The sequence below is a fragment of the Littorina saxatilis genome, linkage group LG16 (assembly GCF_037325665.1).
Source record: "Littorina saxatilis isolate snail1 linkage group LG16, US_GU_Lsax_2.0, whole genome shotgun sequence".
Classification (NCBI taxonomy): Eukaryota; Metazoa; Mollusca; class Gastropoda; order Littorinimorpha; family Littorinidae; genus Littorina; species Littorina saxatilis.
In genome coordinates, this window is record NC_090260.1 from 42064200 (window position 1) to 42084199 (window position 20000).

Genomic DNA, 20000 nt, shown 5'->3' on the forward strand with positions numbered 1-20000 from the left:
TACTCAGACAAACAACACGTGGTTCCTGTACACGTGTTTGAGACACACCCCCTTGCTAGTGACTGGCGTGTAATGTCACGTGGGAAAGTTTAAAAAATGGGAAGAAACTGTACATACAGGGATGGCCAAATCTCAAAATGTTAACTCGCCAGCCTGGCGAGTAACTTTTAGAAAGTCACTAGCCGCCAGAAATTTCGCTGGCCCGGTACATACTACGCAACAATTTATGAGTTAGTGGTTTCTACTAACCCGCCGGATTTTAACTCGCCCCTGACTATTGGGCGTACGATTTGGCCATCCCTGTACATTTCAAAAATTGAAAGCAATGCCACAGGATGTAAAACTAGGCAAGTCAACGGTCTGCAGGTAGTAAGCGTGGCATCGTCTGCATGGAGCCGGCCCTCAGTTCAAGGTCTTTTCACGAGTACTTGACATGTTTCGGGCCCTCGCACTTATCCCTGTATCGTTACGCCTCTAGTGTCATGCGGGCGGCACTGAATTTAGCGACTCTCTGCAACCCTTGACGACCACTACGTTTACTATCAATCTTCTAGTGTCACGTGCGGCACTGAATTTAGCGACTCTCTGCAACCCTTGACGACCACTACGTTTACTATCAATCTTCTAGTGTCACGTGCGGCACTGAATTTAGCGACTCTCTGCAACCCTTGACGACCACTACGTTGTCAGATATGACATTTATGGGTTTTATGTATGAACATGTATGTAATATGAGTACTTAATTAATGATGAAATGATGCTGTTATTAGTATGCATTAATTGACAGAAGTAGACTCGTATCGCGAAAAACATTATTATTGATTCGCATGCCTGTTGGACCATGATTATGGGGCCTGTACTGTTACCTGTAGAGCCGAGTCTCCACGCACTCACGTGCAACAGGTGAAAAACCTGAATGTCCATTTTTTGTAAGGTGAGCTGTTAGACTTGTCGCCAGTCACCTAAGCGGTTAGCTTCACTTGCCCATTGAACATGTAAGCGGCAAGTCGGGGAAGATTCTTTGCTAGTGTGCTCAGGTAAACTATTTTTCATGATATGTTTTCGCTAAGGAACACTAGTATGTTTATGAATAGGCATTCTTAATATTCGCTGTTATGTTAACTTAAGTGTTCATTGTACTAGTTCTTAATCTGGATATTCTGAATAGTTGTTTAATGTGTGGATAAATAACTCGGACATGGATGGGAATTGATATTAGTATTGACAGTAGTTATTTAAGAATTCGTGTGTGTGTGGTTGAATGTAGAGTGTAATTACAGCCCAGGGTGAATGATGAGTGAATTGGTGTGTGTGTTATGCCTATGGAAATACTGACTCAAGAATTACTTTCACATGAGTCTTCCCAGAGACAGAAGACGGAATTCGCGAGAGCTTGTTTGACCATTCAAGCAGACGCATGAAGAGATGAAGATGCACGAAGCAGAGCGACGTGATCTTAACCGGACTATAATGGACCACGCCAGGAGTCGCCGCGTCGGCTGGGTGATGGAGAAACAGAGATGAACTACACTACGCTGTTCTGGTGATGGGGTAACACATTAATTTACTCATCTAGAACCCTGGGCGTAATGTGTATATGTGTGTGAATCCTGAACGTTTGATATATGTACATGCTTTACCAGTGAGCTATATAAACATATTGAGCTCCACGTATTTTCTTTTATTGTTGGAATGAATCGGAGGAGAATAACGAATGCGTATAAATGAAATAGTAGCCTTCTGACTGACAGTCGATATTTTAGATAATTCATTCCTGACAACGTTAACTATCAATCTTCTAGTGTCACGTGCGGCACTGAATTTAGCGACTCTCTGCAACCCTTGACGACCACTACGTTTACTATCAATCTTCTAGTGTCACGTGCGGCACTGAATTTAGCGACTCTCTGCAACCCTTGACGACCACTACGTTTACTATCAATCTTCTAGTGTCACGTGCGGCACTGAATTTAGCGACTCTCTGCAACCCTTGACGACCACTACGTTTACTATCAATCTTCTAGTGTCACGTGCGGCACTGAATTTAGCGACTCTCTGCAACCCTTGACGACCACTACGTTTACTATCAATCTTCTAGTGTCACGTGCGGCACTGAATTTAGCGACTCTCTGCAACCCTTGACGACCACTACGTTAACTATCAATCTTCTAGTGTCACGTGCGGCACTGAATTTAGAGACTCTCTGCAACCCTTGACGACCACTACGTTAACTATCAATCTTCTAGTGTCACGTGCGGCACTGAATTTACCGACTCTCTGCAACCCTTGACGACCACTACGTTTACTATCAATCTTCTAGTGTCACGTGCGGCACTGAATTTAGCGACTCTCTGCAACCCTTGACGACCACTACGTTAACTATCAATCTAACAGTGTCACGTGCGGCACTGAATTTAGCGACTCTCTGCAACCCTTGACGACCACTACGTTAACTATCAATCTTCTAGTGTCACGTGCGGCACTGAATTTACCGACTCTCTGCAACCCTTGACGACCACTACGTTAACTATCAATCTAACAGTGTCACGTGCGGCACTGAATTTAGCGACTCTCTGCAACCCTTGACGACCACTACGTTAACTATCAATCTTCTAGTGTCACGTGCGGCACTAAATTTAGCGACTCTCTGCAACCCTTGACGACCACTACGTTAACTATCAATCTTCTAGTGTCACGTGCGGCACTGAATTTAGCGACTCTCTGCAACCCTTGACGACCACTACGTTAACTATCAATCTTCTAGTTTCACGTGCGGCACTGAATTTAGCGACTCTCTGCAACCCTTGACGACCACTACGTTTACTATCAATCTTCTAGTGTCACGTGCGGCACTGAATTTAGCGACTCTCTGCAACCCTTGACGACCACTACGTTTACTATCAATCTTCTAGTGTCACGTGCGGCACTGAATTTAGCGACTCTCTGCAACCCTTGACGACCACTACGTTAACTATCAATCTTCTAGTGTCACGTGCGGCACTGAATTTAGCGACTCTCTGCAACCCTTGACGACCACTACGTTAACTATCAATCTTCTAGTGTCACGTGCGGCACTGAATTTAGCGACTCTCTGCAACCCTTGACGACCACTACGTTAACTATCAATCTTCTAGTGTCACGTGCGGCACTGAATTTAGCGACTCTCTGCAACCCTTGACGACCACTACGTTAACTATCAATCTTCTAGTGTCACGTGCGGCACTGAATTTAGCGACTCTCTGCAACCCTTGACGACCACTACGTTAACTATCAATCTTCTAGTGTCACGTGCGGCACTGAATTTAGCGACTCTCTGCAACCCTTGACGACCACTACGTTTACTATCAATCTAACAGTGTCACGTGCGGCACTGAATTTAGCGACTCTCTGCAACCCTTGACGACCACTACGTTAACTATCAATCTTCTAGTGTCACGTGCGGCACTGAATTTATCGACTCTCTGCAACCCTTGACGACCACTACGTTAACTATCAATCTTCTAGTGTCACGTGCGGCACTGAATTTACCGACTCTCTGCAACCCTTGACGACCACTACGTTAACTATCAATCTAACAGTGTCACGTGCGGCACTGAATTTAGCGACTCTCTGCAACCCTTGACGACCACTACGTTAACTATCAATCTTCTAGTGTCACGTGCGGCACTGAATTTACCGACTCTCTGCAACCCTTGACGACCACTACGTTTACTATCAATCTTCTAGTGTCACGTGCGGCACTGAATTTAGCGACTCTCTGCAACCCTTGACGACCACTACGTTAACTATCAATCTAACAGTGTCACGTGCGGCACTGAATTTAGCGACTCTCTGCAACCCTTGACGACCACTACGTTAACTATCAATCTTCTAGTGTCACGTGCGGCACTGAATTTAGCGACTCTCTGCAACCCTTGACGACCACTACGTTAACTATCAATCTAACAGTGTCACGTGCGGCACTGAATTTAGCGACTCTCTGCAACCCTTGACGACCACTACGTTAACTATCAATCTAACAGTGTCACGTGCGGCACTGAATTTAGCGACTCTCTGCAACCCTTGACGACCACTACGTTTACTATCAATCTAACAGTGTCACGTGCGGCACTGAATTTAGCGACTCTCTGCAACCCTTGACGACCACTACGTTAACTATCAATCTTCTAGTGTCACGTGCGGCACTGAATTTAGCGACTCTCTGCAACCCTTGACGACCACTACGTTAACTATCAATCTTCTAGTGTCACGTGCGGCACTGAATTTAGCGACTCTCTGCAACCCTTGACGACCACTACGTTAACTATCAATCTTCTAGTGTCACGTGCGGCACTGAATTTAGCGACTCTCTGCAACCCTTGACGACCACTACGTTAACTATCAATCTAACAGTGTCACGTGCGGCACTGAATTTAGCGACTCTCTGCAACCCTTGACGACCACTACGTTAACTATCAATCTAACAGTGTCACGTGCGGCACTGAATTTAGCGACTCTCTGCAACCCTTGACGACCACTACGTTTACTATCAATCTTCTAGTGTCACGTGCGGCACTGAATTTAGCGACTCTCTGCAACCCTTGACGACCACTACGTTAACTATCAATCTTCTAGTGTCACGTGCGGCACTGAATTTAGCGACTCTCTGCAACCCTTGACGACCACTACGTTAACTATCAATCTAACCACTACGTTAACTATCAATCTAACAGTGTCACGTGCGGCACTGAATTTAGCGACTCTCTGCAACCCTTGACGACCACTACGTTAACTATCAATCTAACAGTGTCACGTGCGGCACTGAATTTAGCGACTCTCTGCAACCCTTGACGACCACTACGTTAACTATCAATCTAACAGTGTCACGTGCGGCACTGAATTTAGCGACTCTCTGCAACCCTTGACGACCACTACGTTTACTATCAATCTAACAGAGGATGATTTTTTGTCTCATACACATGTGCCTGGGTGTAAAAACAAGAAAACAACCTTTAGTTCTTAATAATAATAAAATTAAAAGATAAAAAAAAATTCTGACCTACCTACCATAATAATTTTGACCTCGGCACTAGTAAAAATCTTTTTTCAGGGGTGTGTGTGTGTGTGTGTGTGTGTGTGTGTGTGTGTGTGTGTGTGTGTGTGTGTGTGTGTGTGTGTGTGTGTGTGTGTGTGTGTGTGTGTGTGTGTGTGTGTGTGTGTGTGGCTTAACAGGATCTTACCAAAAAATTGTGAACTCCTGTGTGAACGAAAACTACGAAACAAATAACTGCCCTTACCCCCAAGCTCTTGCAGACAGCGAAGATGCTCATTCCTGGACATTCCGACTTTGAGCCGAATGTTGCGCACTCGACATCTCTCCATGAAGGCCTGCGTGACCAAGCTGTCTTGAACCGCGGCTTGCAGTCGACCCGACGCGTACGTATCCCACAGTTCTTTGGCGCTTATGGCGGAGTGACAGCGCACAGTGAAAATTATGCTTCCCTCGGAGATACTGGTGATGTCGCCATGGCGACACAGCATCTTCAGAGTGTCCATGATCTCCATGGAATCTGGTGACAAACAAAAAAAGTGAATTTTTTTTCATTTAACAAAAATAAAAGAATACAAGAATAAGAAAGGTAAGTTTACGAAACGTTGCAATAAAGACAAAACAAAAAATCAAGACCTTCAAGAACCGTGAAAGACACGCTATCGACTAAAAACACTAAGACGGATCTTTTTTACCCTCTCTTTCGAAGTCAAATCTCTGACATCAAAAACTGCATAAAGTTCGAACAGACGTCATAACATGAATAATGGCGTCACATACAACTTCGGTCACTTCTTGTGCATGTCTCCCGAGGACGTGACAAAGACATTTGAGAACAAAGTTTGTCTCTGTAACTTCAACAAATCAGCAGCAGAAAATTAATTGTAATGTCACTGCCAGGCTGTGCATACATCGGTATCCTATATCTGACAAACTCAAACAGTAACACGGCATGCGAACTGACTTGGGTCAACGATCAAACCAGCACGGCCCGAACTGAATTTGTTGCGCTGCCATTATCGTGCGCAATTCTGGTAAAAATATAAACCCGGTATGCCGAATTGAGTATAACGAAAGCCGATGTCAAATATACACAGGGATATTTTAAAATAACTTTCAAAATGTAAAAGCAGATAGCAGACCTTTTTATAAGCAATATGAATGACTGAATGTCCACATACAAGTCGAATGACGCCGTCCATTATGCTGACAAATGGGAACTAGCTTTGCGCATGAATTCATTGACATGAATTTCGACAGCGGAGGCTTTTGGCAAGCTGAAAACAGGCACGGGCAGGTTTTAGTGGAAAAAGTAAGTGTTTTTAATGAAAACGTCAGAGTAATGGGATAAATAGCTTACACACCTCATCCTGAATATCTTGCATATTTTCCCTCGGGTCGATTTTCATGTATTACCTCGCCAAAGGCTCGGTAATAAAGGCTCGGTAATACATGAAAATCGACCTTCGGGAAAATATGCAAGATAACCAGAACTCGGAGTGTGTAACCTATATGTGCACATCCTAGATACTGGGTCACAACTATGGGACATGGACACCAGGAAAAAAAGTAGGACTGAATTGAGTGAAATACTCTTTTTTAAGTGCAAATGACATGCCTGTATCTTTTTCTGTCAAAGAGAGGACCTTTCATATCGGGGTTTCTTTAGAAATGACAATTAGACACATGCAGTACGCTCTATGTCGTGGGTTACATGGTTTCCACTTTAGGCTTCAATATCCCACAGGAAAGAACTTTAGCTCAGTTATTGCATGTGGCATGTGGACAACATTGATAAATAAATATGCAAACATGAAAGTTTGAAATTACAAGTTTCCATAAGTTAACTAGATCGAAGTAGAAAGTGGAAACCGTAACCCACGCAATTTCCAGGTGCAAAAGTTTTTCTTGTAGGTCAAATGTAGCAACTAGCCTTTTGGGCACCCTTTTGGGTTTTAATACATGATAGAAAGATTTAAGTGAGCAAAAAGTTTTCGATCTGTGCTCACTGGGTTTATGTGTATAGAGATAATACTGTCGTGAGTTACATGGAAACCATAGTTTGTAATGTCTTTTATTTCCAAAGAAAAGAACTAAAACTTGATTATTGCAATTTGCATGTGGACAACATTGATAAATAAATATGCAAACATGAAAGTTTGAAATTACAAGTTTCCATAAGTTAACTAGATTGAAGTAGAAAGTGGAAACCGTAACCCACGCAATGTCCAGGCGCAAAAGTTTTTTTTGTAGGTCAAATGTAGCAACTAGCGTTTTGGGCACCCTTTTGGGTTTTAATACATGATAGAAAGATTTAAGTGAGCAAAAAGTTTTCGATCTGTGCTCACTGGGTTTATGTGTATAGAGATAATACTGTCGTGAGTTTCATGGAAACCATAGTTCGTAATGTCTTTTATTTCCAAAGAAAAGAACTAAAACTTGATTATTGCATGTGGACTACATAGATAAATAACTATGCATACATGAAAGTTTGAAATTTTCAAGTTTCCATAAGCGACAATCCTAAATGAGAGAATTAATCGATTGTCGATCGTGCGTTGCAGAAGAATCGAAAATTTCATAATGGCGCCGATCATGAGAACACATGTGCTGCTCAAACTTTGCACCAAATCAAGCTTTAATCAGCAAAATATCGCAAAATTCGTCGATGAATATATGCTACAATTGTCAAAAAAGATTTTACAGGTCTCAAACAGTGAAGATACAGCGTGGTCTGTCGTGAGTTACGTCTCAAAAACCGGAAACGAATACGATTGGGTGGATAAATTCTCATTGTCTATTCACATGACCGGGTCAAACGTCATGAATGGAACTTTCGACGGTGTTCCCGCGATCTCACAACGCGTGTGTGATAGGCAATGCGGGATTTGTCGTCTGCTGTGGCCATGCTTTCGTGGGTTACAGATGGAAACGAAACAAGGGTGGGGTACATTCAAGCGCGATTATAAGCTGAAATAAATTTGTTTCCTACCGTAGTGCTGTGTTTTGAAAACCTAAATGTTGTTGAAATAAATAAATAATGACTTTGAATAACTTTGAGGTTTCCTTTGTTCAGCAGATCGCATTTTTTGATGAAGTTGAAACCGGAAACGACGGTAACCCACGATTACGTGTTTTCTTTGCCGATCAAACTCCCAGAAGAAGAAAAATAGATGTAATTCTTGAGTGTGTATGTCGAGAATAATCCTTCAGCTGACCCATAAACATCACAATAAAATTCACAGAGCTTTATTCTCCATTATGTACAGCTGCAACACAGACTGGTGTATTTTTGTCCCAGTTTTAGGTGCTGTTTTGGGGGCATTTTGGCTAAAAATTAAATCGTTTAAAACCCACAGCAATGTTTGGAAACCCAAACTTGGTTGTTACAGTAAGTCAAATCCATCCCCTTTGACATCAAAGCATCCCCTTTGTCATCCATTGCTCAGAGATATTGTGACAGTCATTCAAAGTTGACAACCCATAGTATTTCCCAGTATCTAGGACGTGCACATATCTATTACCTGTCTGTTGTGCATTCTTGTTCTCCCAAGTTTACAGACCAACATGTACACACACAGGTGGACCGATTTACAGACAGACAAAGACACACACTCTCTCCCTCCCCTCCCTTCGAAGTCCTCCCGGCCCCCTCCCCTTCCCCAACCCCTACATCCTGTTCTCAAACCCAGATCCCCGATCGCTTGCATCAACATTTCGACGTCGTCGTCGAATGTTGGCGTAACTCCCACGTACACTCGTGTTTTGCACGAGTGGAATTTTACGTGTATGACCGTTTTTACCCCGCCATTTAGGCAGCCATATGCCGCTTTCGGAGGAAGCATGCTGGGTATTTTCGTGTTTCTATAACCCACCGAACTCTGACATGGATTACAGGATCTTTTCCGTGCGCACTTGGTCTTGTGCTTGCGTGTACACACGAAGGGGGATAAGTCACTAGCAGGTCTGCACATAGTTGACCTGGGAGATCGCAAAAATCTCCACACTTAACCCACCAGGCGGCCGCGGCCGGGATTCAAACCCTCAACCTTCCGATTAAGAGGCCGACGTCTTACCACCACGCCACTGCGCCCGTCTTAAACAATATCAAATAACCAAAGGGAAGATATATAATCGCTCTTTAAGCAAACGACATGTGTAATAGAGTAAGCGAGAGTTGTACGGAACCTTTTCTCCTGGCACCTGAGAGAATAACAAGCATTGGAATGAACAAGCGACTTTCATCCTCAAACTATGAAATGAAATGTAATTTCATCGTTTCAAACAGCTGTTCAGGAGAAGGACCAAACTGACAAAAAAGAGGGAGCTTGCTTGCTTGAGTTGCATGCTTGTGATTATTTGTTTCAGCCTAGCAATCTTTAGTTTGGTGTAGTAATTGCTCTTAACCTTCGCCGGTCGTCGTGGGTCTGTGTTGACTCAGAAGGGTGTTCAATTGCAAATATCTCTTAAACCAGTTGGAATTTTTTAATGAGCTTTTAAGAATGCCTCAGACACCTAAAAAGCTCTTTTGTCCAAAAAGATAATTAAATTTCAGCAAGAAGTAATTAAAAAACAAAGAAACAAGAAAGGTAGGTTGTTGGAACGTTTGTTATTGACAAAACAATACATTCACTATAACAACCTACCTTTCTTGTTTTTTGATTCTGAATTTTGAAACGTTGGCAGTCTCTTTGTTTTTGGATAAATAAACAAAAAAACAAGAAGAGCAAACGCTCGATCGAGTCACTTTCGCAGTTCTGAATATTATATGAGGCATCAGATGGACAGGAAGAAATTGCTATTCACAACACAATGAGTCACGTTCACATAAAATTTGAGCCCGGTCACTTTTATAGTTTCCGAGAAAAGCCCAACGTTAAGTTGTGTGTTGCCGAACAGAAAAGGCTAGTTATCTCCCTTGTTTTTCTGATAACGTTCGTAAAAGGCTACAGATGTAAATACTTTGATGTAAAGAATAATCCTACAAAGTTTCAATCACATCCGATGAACTTTGTCAAAGATATAAAATGTCTAATTTTTCCTTTGACGCTGACCTGTGACCTTGAAAAAGGTCAAAGGTCAACGAAACCATCGTTAAAGTGTAGAGGTCATTGGAGGTCACGACTAAACAAAATATGAGCCCGATCGCTTTGATAGTTTCCGAGAAAAGTCCAACGTTAAGGTGGTGTCTACGGACAGACTAACACTGACCGATTACATAGAGTCACTTTTTCTCAAGTGACTCAAAAACAAAGGTCAAATGTAGACAACACGGAAGACATCTTGGGGCCGTGCGGACCCATGTTTCTCAAACTGAAGGAACTTACATAAAAACTAGGGAGAGAAGTCACAAACCTTCAGGTATTGGCTCTAAACATCATTTTCTACGATCTGTTTAATTTTGGAGTTAATAAGCAAGTCGCGTGAAGCGAAATTAATACATAACAATGTGGGTCCACACGGCCCCACGACGTCTACAGAAGGGTATTCACGTTTTTCCTTTTTTGAGAAGCTTCAGTCCGCACGGTAATAATTAAATGAATAATTTAATGTAATTACTTTTCGCGGAAATTTAACCACGGCGTCTACGGAAGGGGATGCACGTTTTTGCTTCTTTGGAAAGCATGGGTCTACGGAAGGGTATGCATATTTTCCTTCTTTGAAAAGCATGGGTCCGCACGGCCCCACGATATCTTCCGTGTGTAGTCGATAACCCGGTTGGGCGAAGATGAAAATGTAGCATGCTACGCTAGCAGCTCTGCGTCACCCTGGTGAGTACTCCCATACCTCGAACAACAGTGTTGGTTTGCTGCCACTCTTTGCGGAACTGGGCAGCGGACGTAGGGGTGTTGCCTCGCTGGGAGATGCCCCTGTAGGCTTCCTTAGCCATGCGCAGAATCTGCTCCTCCACCTCTCGACACGTACAGCTCGCCTCGCGCTCAGTATCGCTTTGGCGTCGTTGTTGTTGCCGCTGTCGGGCGTTGCCGTGAACGTTGCGATGGGAGTAGCGCGGTGGTGACACAGGCTCGGCTTCCTCGCAGTCCAACCTGATGTTGACTTCACCTGTAATGAAAATGAGACATTTGCATTCGACATTTTCTTCAGTACAGTAGAACCCGCCTTTTAAGACCTTTAAAAAATGTGAGAAAACGAGGTCTCAAAAAGAAGGGAGTTTTAAAACGGGGTTAAATTTACAGATGTTAAGAACAGAAAATGTGAGAAAACAAGGTCTTAAAAAGGAGGGAGTCTTAATAGTCTTGGGGGGTCTTAAAAGGGGGGTTCCACTGTAGAAATTCTTCCTTGCACTGCAGAAAAAGAGACACATTATTTGTGTGTGCACCAAATGCGTTGTATTGAAAAAAACGCATCAGCAAAATCAAATTCAAATGCATCAAATGTGCATAACTTGTTCTTCCACGCATTCCCTGATAAGTACAAAACTCCACCAGAAACCTACCATACTTTCCGGGTCATAAGGCGCGACTTTTTTCCTCGAGTTCGACCCCTGCGTCTTGTATAACGAAGCGCCTAATCCGTGTATAAAATACGAAAAAAATCAAAGAGACCGCCTGAGTACCAGTCAAACAACTTGTGATAATGCATGTTTCAGCTACTAGGTACTGCCCTGGCCAAGTTTCCTCGAGCTCTCAAGCCACCCAGCTATCACAATGGACCTGCCTTTGATCTCGCCGCACACACAGAGCACACATATTTCCACTCTGTTAAACTCGGTCACTGACCGGTCACTGACCCCGGTGCAGGAAGTGTTTCCTCTCAGATATGACAGAGGAACCACCTCTCATGGCAAAAACTGGGTCATTTCCACTCTGTATTCTTCCTTTGATGTGCGGCTTATTTTCATTCTTCGACCGTTTGTTACCGGTATACTTTTTCAATTTTGGTGCGCCCTATCGGCCCCCTGCGCCCAATGGGTGACTGGATTACAATTTTTGTTAAAAAGAAGGGGGTGCGCCTTATGCGCTGTAGCGCCTTGTCACCCGGAAAGTACGGTACAAGCAAAACAGATGGGTATGAAAGGGTCAAGACCTGCCAACCCTTGTCAAACCTCAAGTGTATCAATTTACAATTTTCAGCGTATCTTCTTCTCTTCTTCTTCTTCGTTCGTGGGCTGAAACTCCCACGTACACTCGTGTTTTTTGCACGAGTGGAATTTTACGTGTATGACCGTTTTTTACCCCGCCATTTAGGCAGCCATACGCCGTTTTCGGAGGAAGCATGCTGGGTATTTTCGTGTTTCTATAACCCACCGAACTCTGACATGGATTACAGGATCTTTTTCGTGCGCACTTGGTCTTGTGCTTGCGTGTACACACGGGGGTGTTCGGACACCGAGGAGAGTCTGCACACAAAGTTGACTCTGAGAAATAAATCTCTCGCCGAACGTGGGGACGAACTCACGCTGACAGCGGCCAACTGGATACAAATCCAGCGCGCTACCGACTGAGCTACATCCCCGCCCCTTCAGCGTATCAAATGGCATGGTTTAGTCTAGCATTGTCTAAAATGTATTATCCTACATACGTGAGAGAGACACCCGTGAGATAATAATCGTTCAAATCACACGTGTGTGTATCATGTAAATGAGGTCATGTCAAGCAAGTCTGGCAGGGACCTGTTTTTCCACTGCTTATGATGCCAAAGTCACCGAGACAAACGTCATAATAGAAACAAAACTTGCGCTCGCTAATTACCCTCCATGAATCTTTAGAACTAACACGTCACGCCACACGTTCAGAGTGACGTTTCTTTGCTTTGACGTAATAGATTGCACGAGGCTTTAGAAGAGATCGAGGTTCCAAAACAAGCGTCTTCAATTTAGCTGCCTCGACTGCAGGACATTTTCAGTAAAATACACGTAAGTACAGTATGTAGGATAAACAGAATACTACATGGCTTGCTGTGTCGTACCAGATTTACACTCGTTGCTTTTTCAAATAGTGAACAGCTCGCTTTCGCTCGCAGTTCAATATTTAAAAAAACAACTCGTGTAAATCTGGTACGACACAGCAAGCCATGTAGTATTCTCTATTTAGCACATCCGCATTTATACTATTTCGGGTACGAATTTTTAGAAAGGGAACTTAAAACAAGTCGCGTAAGGCGAAAATACAACATTTAGTCAAGCTGTCGAACTCACAGAATGAAACTGAACGCAATGCAATTTTTCAGCAAGACCGTATACTCGTAGCATCGTCAGTCCACCGCTCGTGGCAAAGGCAGTGAAATTGACAAGAAGAGCGGGGTAGTAGTTGCGCTGAGAAGGATAGCACGCTTTTCTGTACCTCTCTTCGTTTTAACTTTCTGAGCGTGTTTTTAATCCAAACATATCATATCTATATGTTTTTGGAATCAGGAACCGACAAGGAATAAGATGAAATTGTTTTTAAATCGATTTCGGAAATTTTATTTTGATCATAATTTTTATATTTTTAATTTTCAGAGCTTGTTTTTAATCTAAATATAACATATTTATACGTTTGTGGAATCAGAAAATTATGAAGAATAAGATGAACGTAAATTTGGATCGTTTTATAAAACATTTTTTTTTTTTTTTACAATTTTCAGATTTTTAATGACCAAAGTCATTAATTACTTTTCAAGTCACCAAGCTGAAATGCAATACCGAAGTCCGGCCTTCGTCGAAGATTGCTTTACAAAAATTTCAATCAATTTGATTGAAAAATGAGGGTGTGACAGTTTTTGTTTGTTTGTTTGCTTAACGCCCAGCCGACCACGAAGGGCCATATCAGGGCGGTGCTGCTTTGACATTTAACGTGCGCCACACACAAGACAGAAGTCGCAGCACAGGCTTCATGTCTCACCCAGTCACATTATTCTGACACCGGACCAACCAGTCCTAGCACTAACCCCACAATGCCAGACGCCAGGCGGAGCAGCCACTAGATTGCCAATTTTAAAGTCTTAGGTATGACCCGGCCGGGGTTCGAACCCACGACCTCCCGATCACTGTGACGGGGCGGACGCCTTACCACTAGGCCAACCGTGCCGGTCCAGGGTGTGACAGTGCCGCCTCAACTTTTACAAAAAGCCGGATATGACGTCATCAAAAGTATTTATCGAAAAAAAGAAAAAAATGTCGCAGGAACTCTCATGTAAAATTTCATAAAGATCGGTCCAGTAGTTTGGTCTGAATCGTTCTACACACACACACACACACACACACACACACATACACCACTACCCTCATCTCGATTCCCCCTCTATGTTAAAACAGTTAGTCACAAGAGGCGAAGCCTTCAAGGCTCACGTAAGAAATCGACAAACAGTAACACAAACTCAATCACTCCGTCACACATACACACACACAGTAAGCATAGGTGACACGGTGCAAGAGTGAGAGACACTAGACCTTAATCTGTCTGTCTGTAGCCTACTTACGGGGACACGACAGCCAGATGGACAGCTCGACACTGCGCTTTCGACAGCGCTTCCTCGCGCAGACACTGGAAACACGCTGTGCAGATTAACCTGTAGGAAATCTTTGGTATCTTCCTTATCTATTTTTCTGGAGCTACGAAACCGAACAATGTGAAATCGTCTTCTCCGTCCGAATCGGCGAACTGCAGCTCGGTGATAACTGTATCTATACCACAATCCTTCACGCGATCTGACCTAACCTTGACCCCTGACCTTGTCTACATACCACACACGACACAAACCAGTCACCTGTTTTTACCCCCCCCAAAACCCCCCACCACCCGTTTTTTTTGGATACACACTTTAACTACATACGTGAAGACGAAATGTTGATCATTGCTTCAATACTTTGAAGCTGTTGCTTGAATAATAACCAGGTAAAATTAGTATTTCGGTGTTCAGTCAAATGTTAAAGTTTTTACCACAGACATACATACATACATACGCACGCAAGCATGCACAGACAGACAAAAGTTAGCATCGCATAGGCTACACTTACGTGAGCCAAAAACTTGACTAAATGTAAAAAGAACCATAAAGGTCAATAGAGATTGTCTGCAGTGCCACTTTTCATCAGTGTGGACAATGTTTTATGACACAAATTCTGACCGCTACACGGAGTGAGAATCACACATGAGTACCAGGACTCACAAGAAAGAGCCAACTGTTTCATGCTTCTAATTATTTGTTTGAGCGTCGCAATTCTGAGCTTGGCGTAGCAATTTCTCTTAAAATGTAGCATGCTACACTGAAAGCGTAACACTAACAGTTGGCAGCTCTGGTCGATTAATCATGTTAAACATTTATTTACCAGGGATGGCCAAATCTCAAAATTGTTACTCGCCAGCCGGGTGAGCAACTTCAAGAAAGTCACTAGCCCGGCAGAAATGTCACTGGCCCGGAACATATCGCAGTTGGTCTGCTGTGTTTATATGGCTTGAAAACTTGATATTTAAACCAAAAGTGATGCATTTGACCAGAATTATCATTGGCCAGCAAGGGGAGTTGCCCGCCGGATTTTTTAGTCGCCCCTGGCAATCGGGCGGATGATTTGGCCATCCCTGCTTACCTTTCTGTCGTTTTCTTTTCTTCTTGCATGCGGCGGAGGTGGGAGGGTCGATCCTGTTGGCCAGGTATTCCTGCAGCGTTTTCCTGAGGGATGTGACGAAGACATGGAACGCACGGTCCGAGCGGCGACACAGGATGGTCAGCAGTTCCTCATTGATTGCCTCCCTTGTGTTCTTTTCCTTCACACACACAACTACACCGTAACATTTTAGGCCAAAAAGAAAAATATGTCTGTTTCCGGTAACCCGACCGACCCTATTTTTAAGCGCCGATCCTAAAGTTTTTTTTTCGCTTTTCGCACACACACACACAAAACAAAAACAAAAAAAAGGGAGGTAATCGGTCGATGAGACTTCACAATCGAAGAGACTTACCTCCCGTTTCCGTCGTCACGCGAAAAAAACATGGCGGCCAATGACGCCGGAAAAAACACACGTAAAAAGACGTTAACAAAACTTAAGAAAAAGGTTTATATATATATATATATAAAAAATTAAATTTTTTTTGTATCAAACGATCCAAAATTACGTTCATCTTATTCTTCATCATTGTCTGACTCAAAAAACATATACATATGTTATATTCGGATTAAACACAAGCTCTGTAAATTAAAAATATAAAAATTATGATCAAAATTAAATTTCCAAAATCGATTTAAAAACAATTTCATCTTATTCCTTGTCGGTTCCTCATTCCAAAAACATATAGATATTATATGTTTGGATTAAAAACACGCTCAGAAAGTTATACAAAGAGAGGTACAGAAAAGCGTGCTATGCAGCACAGCGAAACCACTACCGCACTAAACAGGCTCGTCAGTTTCACTGCGTTTCTCATGAGCGGCGAACCACGGTCATTGTGAAAAAATGCAGTGCGTTCAGTTTCATTCTGTGAGTTCCACAGCTTGACTAAATGTAGTAATTTCGCCTTACGCGACTTGTTTCTCTCTTTATTTGCTTTTGGCTTGGCAAAAACAGTTGACAAAAGTTGAATACGATATATATGAGAGAGCCAGCAACTTTGAGGTCAGCTCTGCAAAAAAGTTACCTTGATTCTAGAGACGTCAGCTGTGGTGAGGATTTTGCGCGAGATGAGATCGTTGAAGATGTCGTCGGGTAGCATGTTCTCCACCAGAATATCGCGGCAGTCCTGAATGGCGTGCTTGTGTTTCTCACTCATCACGTCCTCCCCTGAACACACACACACACACACACACACACACACACACACACACACACAACACACACACACACACACACACACACACAAACCAATCCTGTCAAGTGATATTCAAAACATTTCATGAACCTGTCATCCTAAAACCAGTTGTGTCAAGCGATATGAAAACATTTAGTCGATCTGTTGGCCTAAAACTACAACGATCTCATAAAGTGGTCTTGGCGAAGCATGTCAAAATAAGACCTACGGTGCATACAAAAATATGTTATGAAAACAACATTCTGTCAAAACTAAATGTAAAAAAAAAGCTGGAAAAAAAAACAGAAAAAAGGAAAAAATCACAACAAATCTGCTAAAGACAAGACTACCTCATTTTTAAGACCGGATTTTCTCAGATTTGTGAAGGTCTTTGAAGGGGTATTCCACTGTATCTAGTTTTGTTTTGTGTTTCCAAATAAAGGCCATACACAGGTTTCAATCAATCAATCAACAGGACGCTTATATCGCGCATATTCCGTGGGTACAGTTCTAGGCGCTCTGCAATGATGCCGTGTGAGATGAAATTTTATACGGGCAGTAGATTGCAGCCATTTTGGCGCATATTTACCTTTCACGGCCTATTATTCCAAGTCACACGGGTATAGGTAGACAATTATTAACTGTGCCTAAGCAATTTTGCCAGGAAAGACCCTTTTGTCAATCGTGGGATCTTTAACGTGCACACCCCAATGTAGTGTACACGGGGGGTGTTCGGACACCGAAGAGAGTCTGCACACAAAGTTGACTCTGAGAAATAAATTTCTGCCGAACGTGGGTTTGAACTCACGCTGACAGCGGCCAACTGAATACAAATCCAGCGCGCTACCAACTGAGCTATGTCCCCGCCAGGTTTCACAGTAGAGATGTTGCTGAGAAGAGTAAGACTGCTGTCTTCTGCAAAGGCAAAAAACAAAACAAAAACGTGTGGTTAAGGTAACATAGCCAAAAAAAATAGGGTAGGAAGGCAGGCAATCACTTTTTTTTTAAAACTTTTTTTCCTAATGTGTACAAATTAAACCTACTTGACTGGGAAATAATTGTGCGACTCGAGCGCTTTCGCTTTCATTGCGTTTTCTGCACTCGTTTTCTTGGTGTTTTTTTGACAAATGTAATAAAAAGTTATAGGGTCGACCCCTAAAAATAGGGTAGGTCGGGTTACCGTAACCACACCTATTTTTTTTTTAGGCCAAAGAGTCAAAATAGCAAAAACAAAGTTTGAACAATTTTAAGAAATGTTCTAACTTAAAGTTTAAACTTAAACTAAGGTGATTTGCATCACTTTCTTCCATTCACTTTCAAGAAAAATTTGGGCGATGCTGCTAAATTCACAGAAATGTGTTCTGCTATTCGAAAACGTTGTGGCAGAATTGTGACGCAAAACGGCGTCCATGCATGACAAAGTATCACTATCTTTCCACCTACGTACCTTTCTCGCTGTCAGAGCCACTAGAACCGGCAGACACGTCCTTGTCTCGGCTGACACGTGGAGTTCTGGTTGCCCCGGACGACCGAGGGGTGGAACTGGAAGCAGACCCAAACAGCCGGTCCTGCAAATGCTGCAAGTTCTCGCGACCTTCGTGCAAAACGGAGCCAAGGTCATTCCTGCCTTCACCAAACCCGTCTTCATGGAAACCACTCGACGCTGAATTGACGCGTGGACTAGGAGAGGAATTTTCACGAATCGGAGTGGATGCCACCGGAGCATCTCCTGACTTAAGGGAGGTAACTGTTCCTCGAAGTTCTCTCAGCTTCTGCTCAAGAAGTTGTCTTTCTTTGTTCTTGCGTTCCAACTCCTCTTTCTCTCTCTCCAGGCGCTGGATTTCCTGAAGCAGAGATTCGTGTGACTCCCTGTTGGAGTCTGACGCCATTCTGCCTGCACAAAAACATGAGACACATTTTGAGTAATAAACTAAAATACACGTAAGTACAGTATGTGGGGTAAACAGAATTACAGTTTACACTGGTTCAGTCGTTGCTATTTCAAATCTTGAAAAGCTTGCTTTTGCTAACAGTTCAATATTTAAAAAAGCAACTTCTGTAAATCTGGTACGACACAGCAACCATGTGGCATTCTCTATCTTATTCAACTAGTCTAGTACTCATTATGATTAAATAGCAGGACTTTTTTGAGAGACATGTATTCTTGGGGCTGACAAACTTCAACGCAAGTCATACACACAAAAGTGACTGCAAAGTCACAACAACAAATAACATGTAAATGAAATGCATCTGTAGAGTACAGATAACGTAAACGTAACCTTTCAGTATAACGGTTCTGGGCAACAAATCAAAACCACTGATTTCTGTTGATAAGGCCTAAAAAAAAAATAGGTGTGGTTACGGTAACATAGCCAAAAAAAATAGGGTAGGTAGGTAGGCAATCACTTTCTTTTTTTTAACTTTTTTTTCTAATGTGTACAAATTAAACCTACTTGACAGGGAAATAAGTGTGTGACTCGAGCGCTTTCGCTTTCATTGCGTTTTCTGCACTGGTTTTTTGTTGTTGTTGTTGTTGTTGACAAATGTAAAAAAAAGTTACAGGGTCGGCCCCTAAAAATAGGGTAGGTCGGGTAGTAACCACACCTATTTTTCTTTTTGGCCTAATACAGGTATGTGACCCAGATGAGGTCAGGTCAAAATCACAGCATCCAAAAGCTGATGTGATTTTCATAAAACAGGCACGGGTCTCAAACACGACATCCAAACTTACCTCGTGCAGTAAATTACATCGTGTAGGCCTTTGTTGTCATCGCGTATCCAACGGAAAAAGGACTTCTATCGTATTACAAGAGAAAAGATCAAATCGGCCGCCAAAAGTGTTCATGCAGACGCCATTGTGAATCAAAGCTGAGTCTAACTTCCTGTGGCCTCGTTTCCATCCTCAATACAGGCGCTTGTAAAAAAAAAAGTTCAATCGTTTACCATCCCGGATTGTCCGTCATTATTACGGATTGGAAGTCTAAATTCCGGTATTACGGAAATCTACCGAACATTCTGGAAATTCAAAAACATTGCATTTCAGGAAAATGTGCTGCAATGAGTGTGGGAATGTGATCAGCGTTGTCACGTTTGAACCAAGGGCGGATCAATTCACTTTGGAGGGGGGGGGGTTACAAAATGACTGCGAAGAAGTTGACGGCGCCAAAGGCACCTAAGCCTCTAGGGGGGTCCGGGGGCATGCCCCCCCGGAAATTTTTTTTATCCAAAGAAGCAAAATAGAGCTATC

General features: G+C 42.8%; 1 protein-coding gene across 1 annotated transcript in view; it reads right to left on the reverse strand.

The window, feature by feature from the left end:
• LOC138951084 (uncharacterized) overlaps positions 1-19655 on the reverse strand; it is a 27657-nt gene extending 8002 nt beyond the window's left edge. The window contains exons 1-6 of the mRNA XM_070322746.1: positions 19485-19655; positions 18201-18647; positions 16604-16746; positions 15558-15735; positions 10817-11092; positions 5277-5549 (exon numbers count right to left, since the gene is read on the reverse strand). Of these exons, the coding sequence (XP_070178847.1) occupies positions 5277-5549; positions 10817-11092; positions 15558-15735; positions 16604-16746; positions 18201-18642 (1312 nt within the window). The 5' untranslated portion in view covers positions 18643-18647; positions 19485-19655. The remainder of the gene's footprint in view (positions 1-5276; positions 5550-10816; positions 11093-15557; positions 15736-16603; positions 16747-18200; positions 18648-19484) is intronic.
• Between the last annotated feature and the right edge of the window lie 345 nt (positions 19656-20000).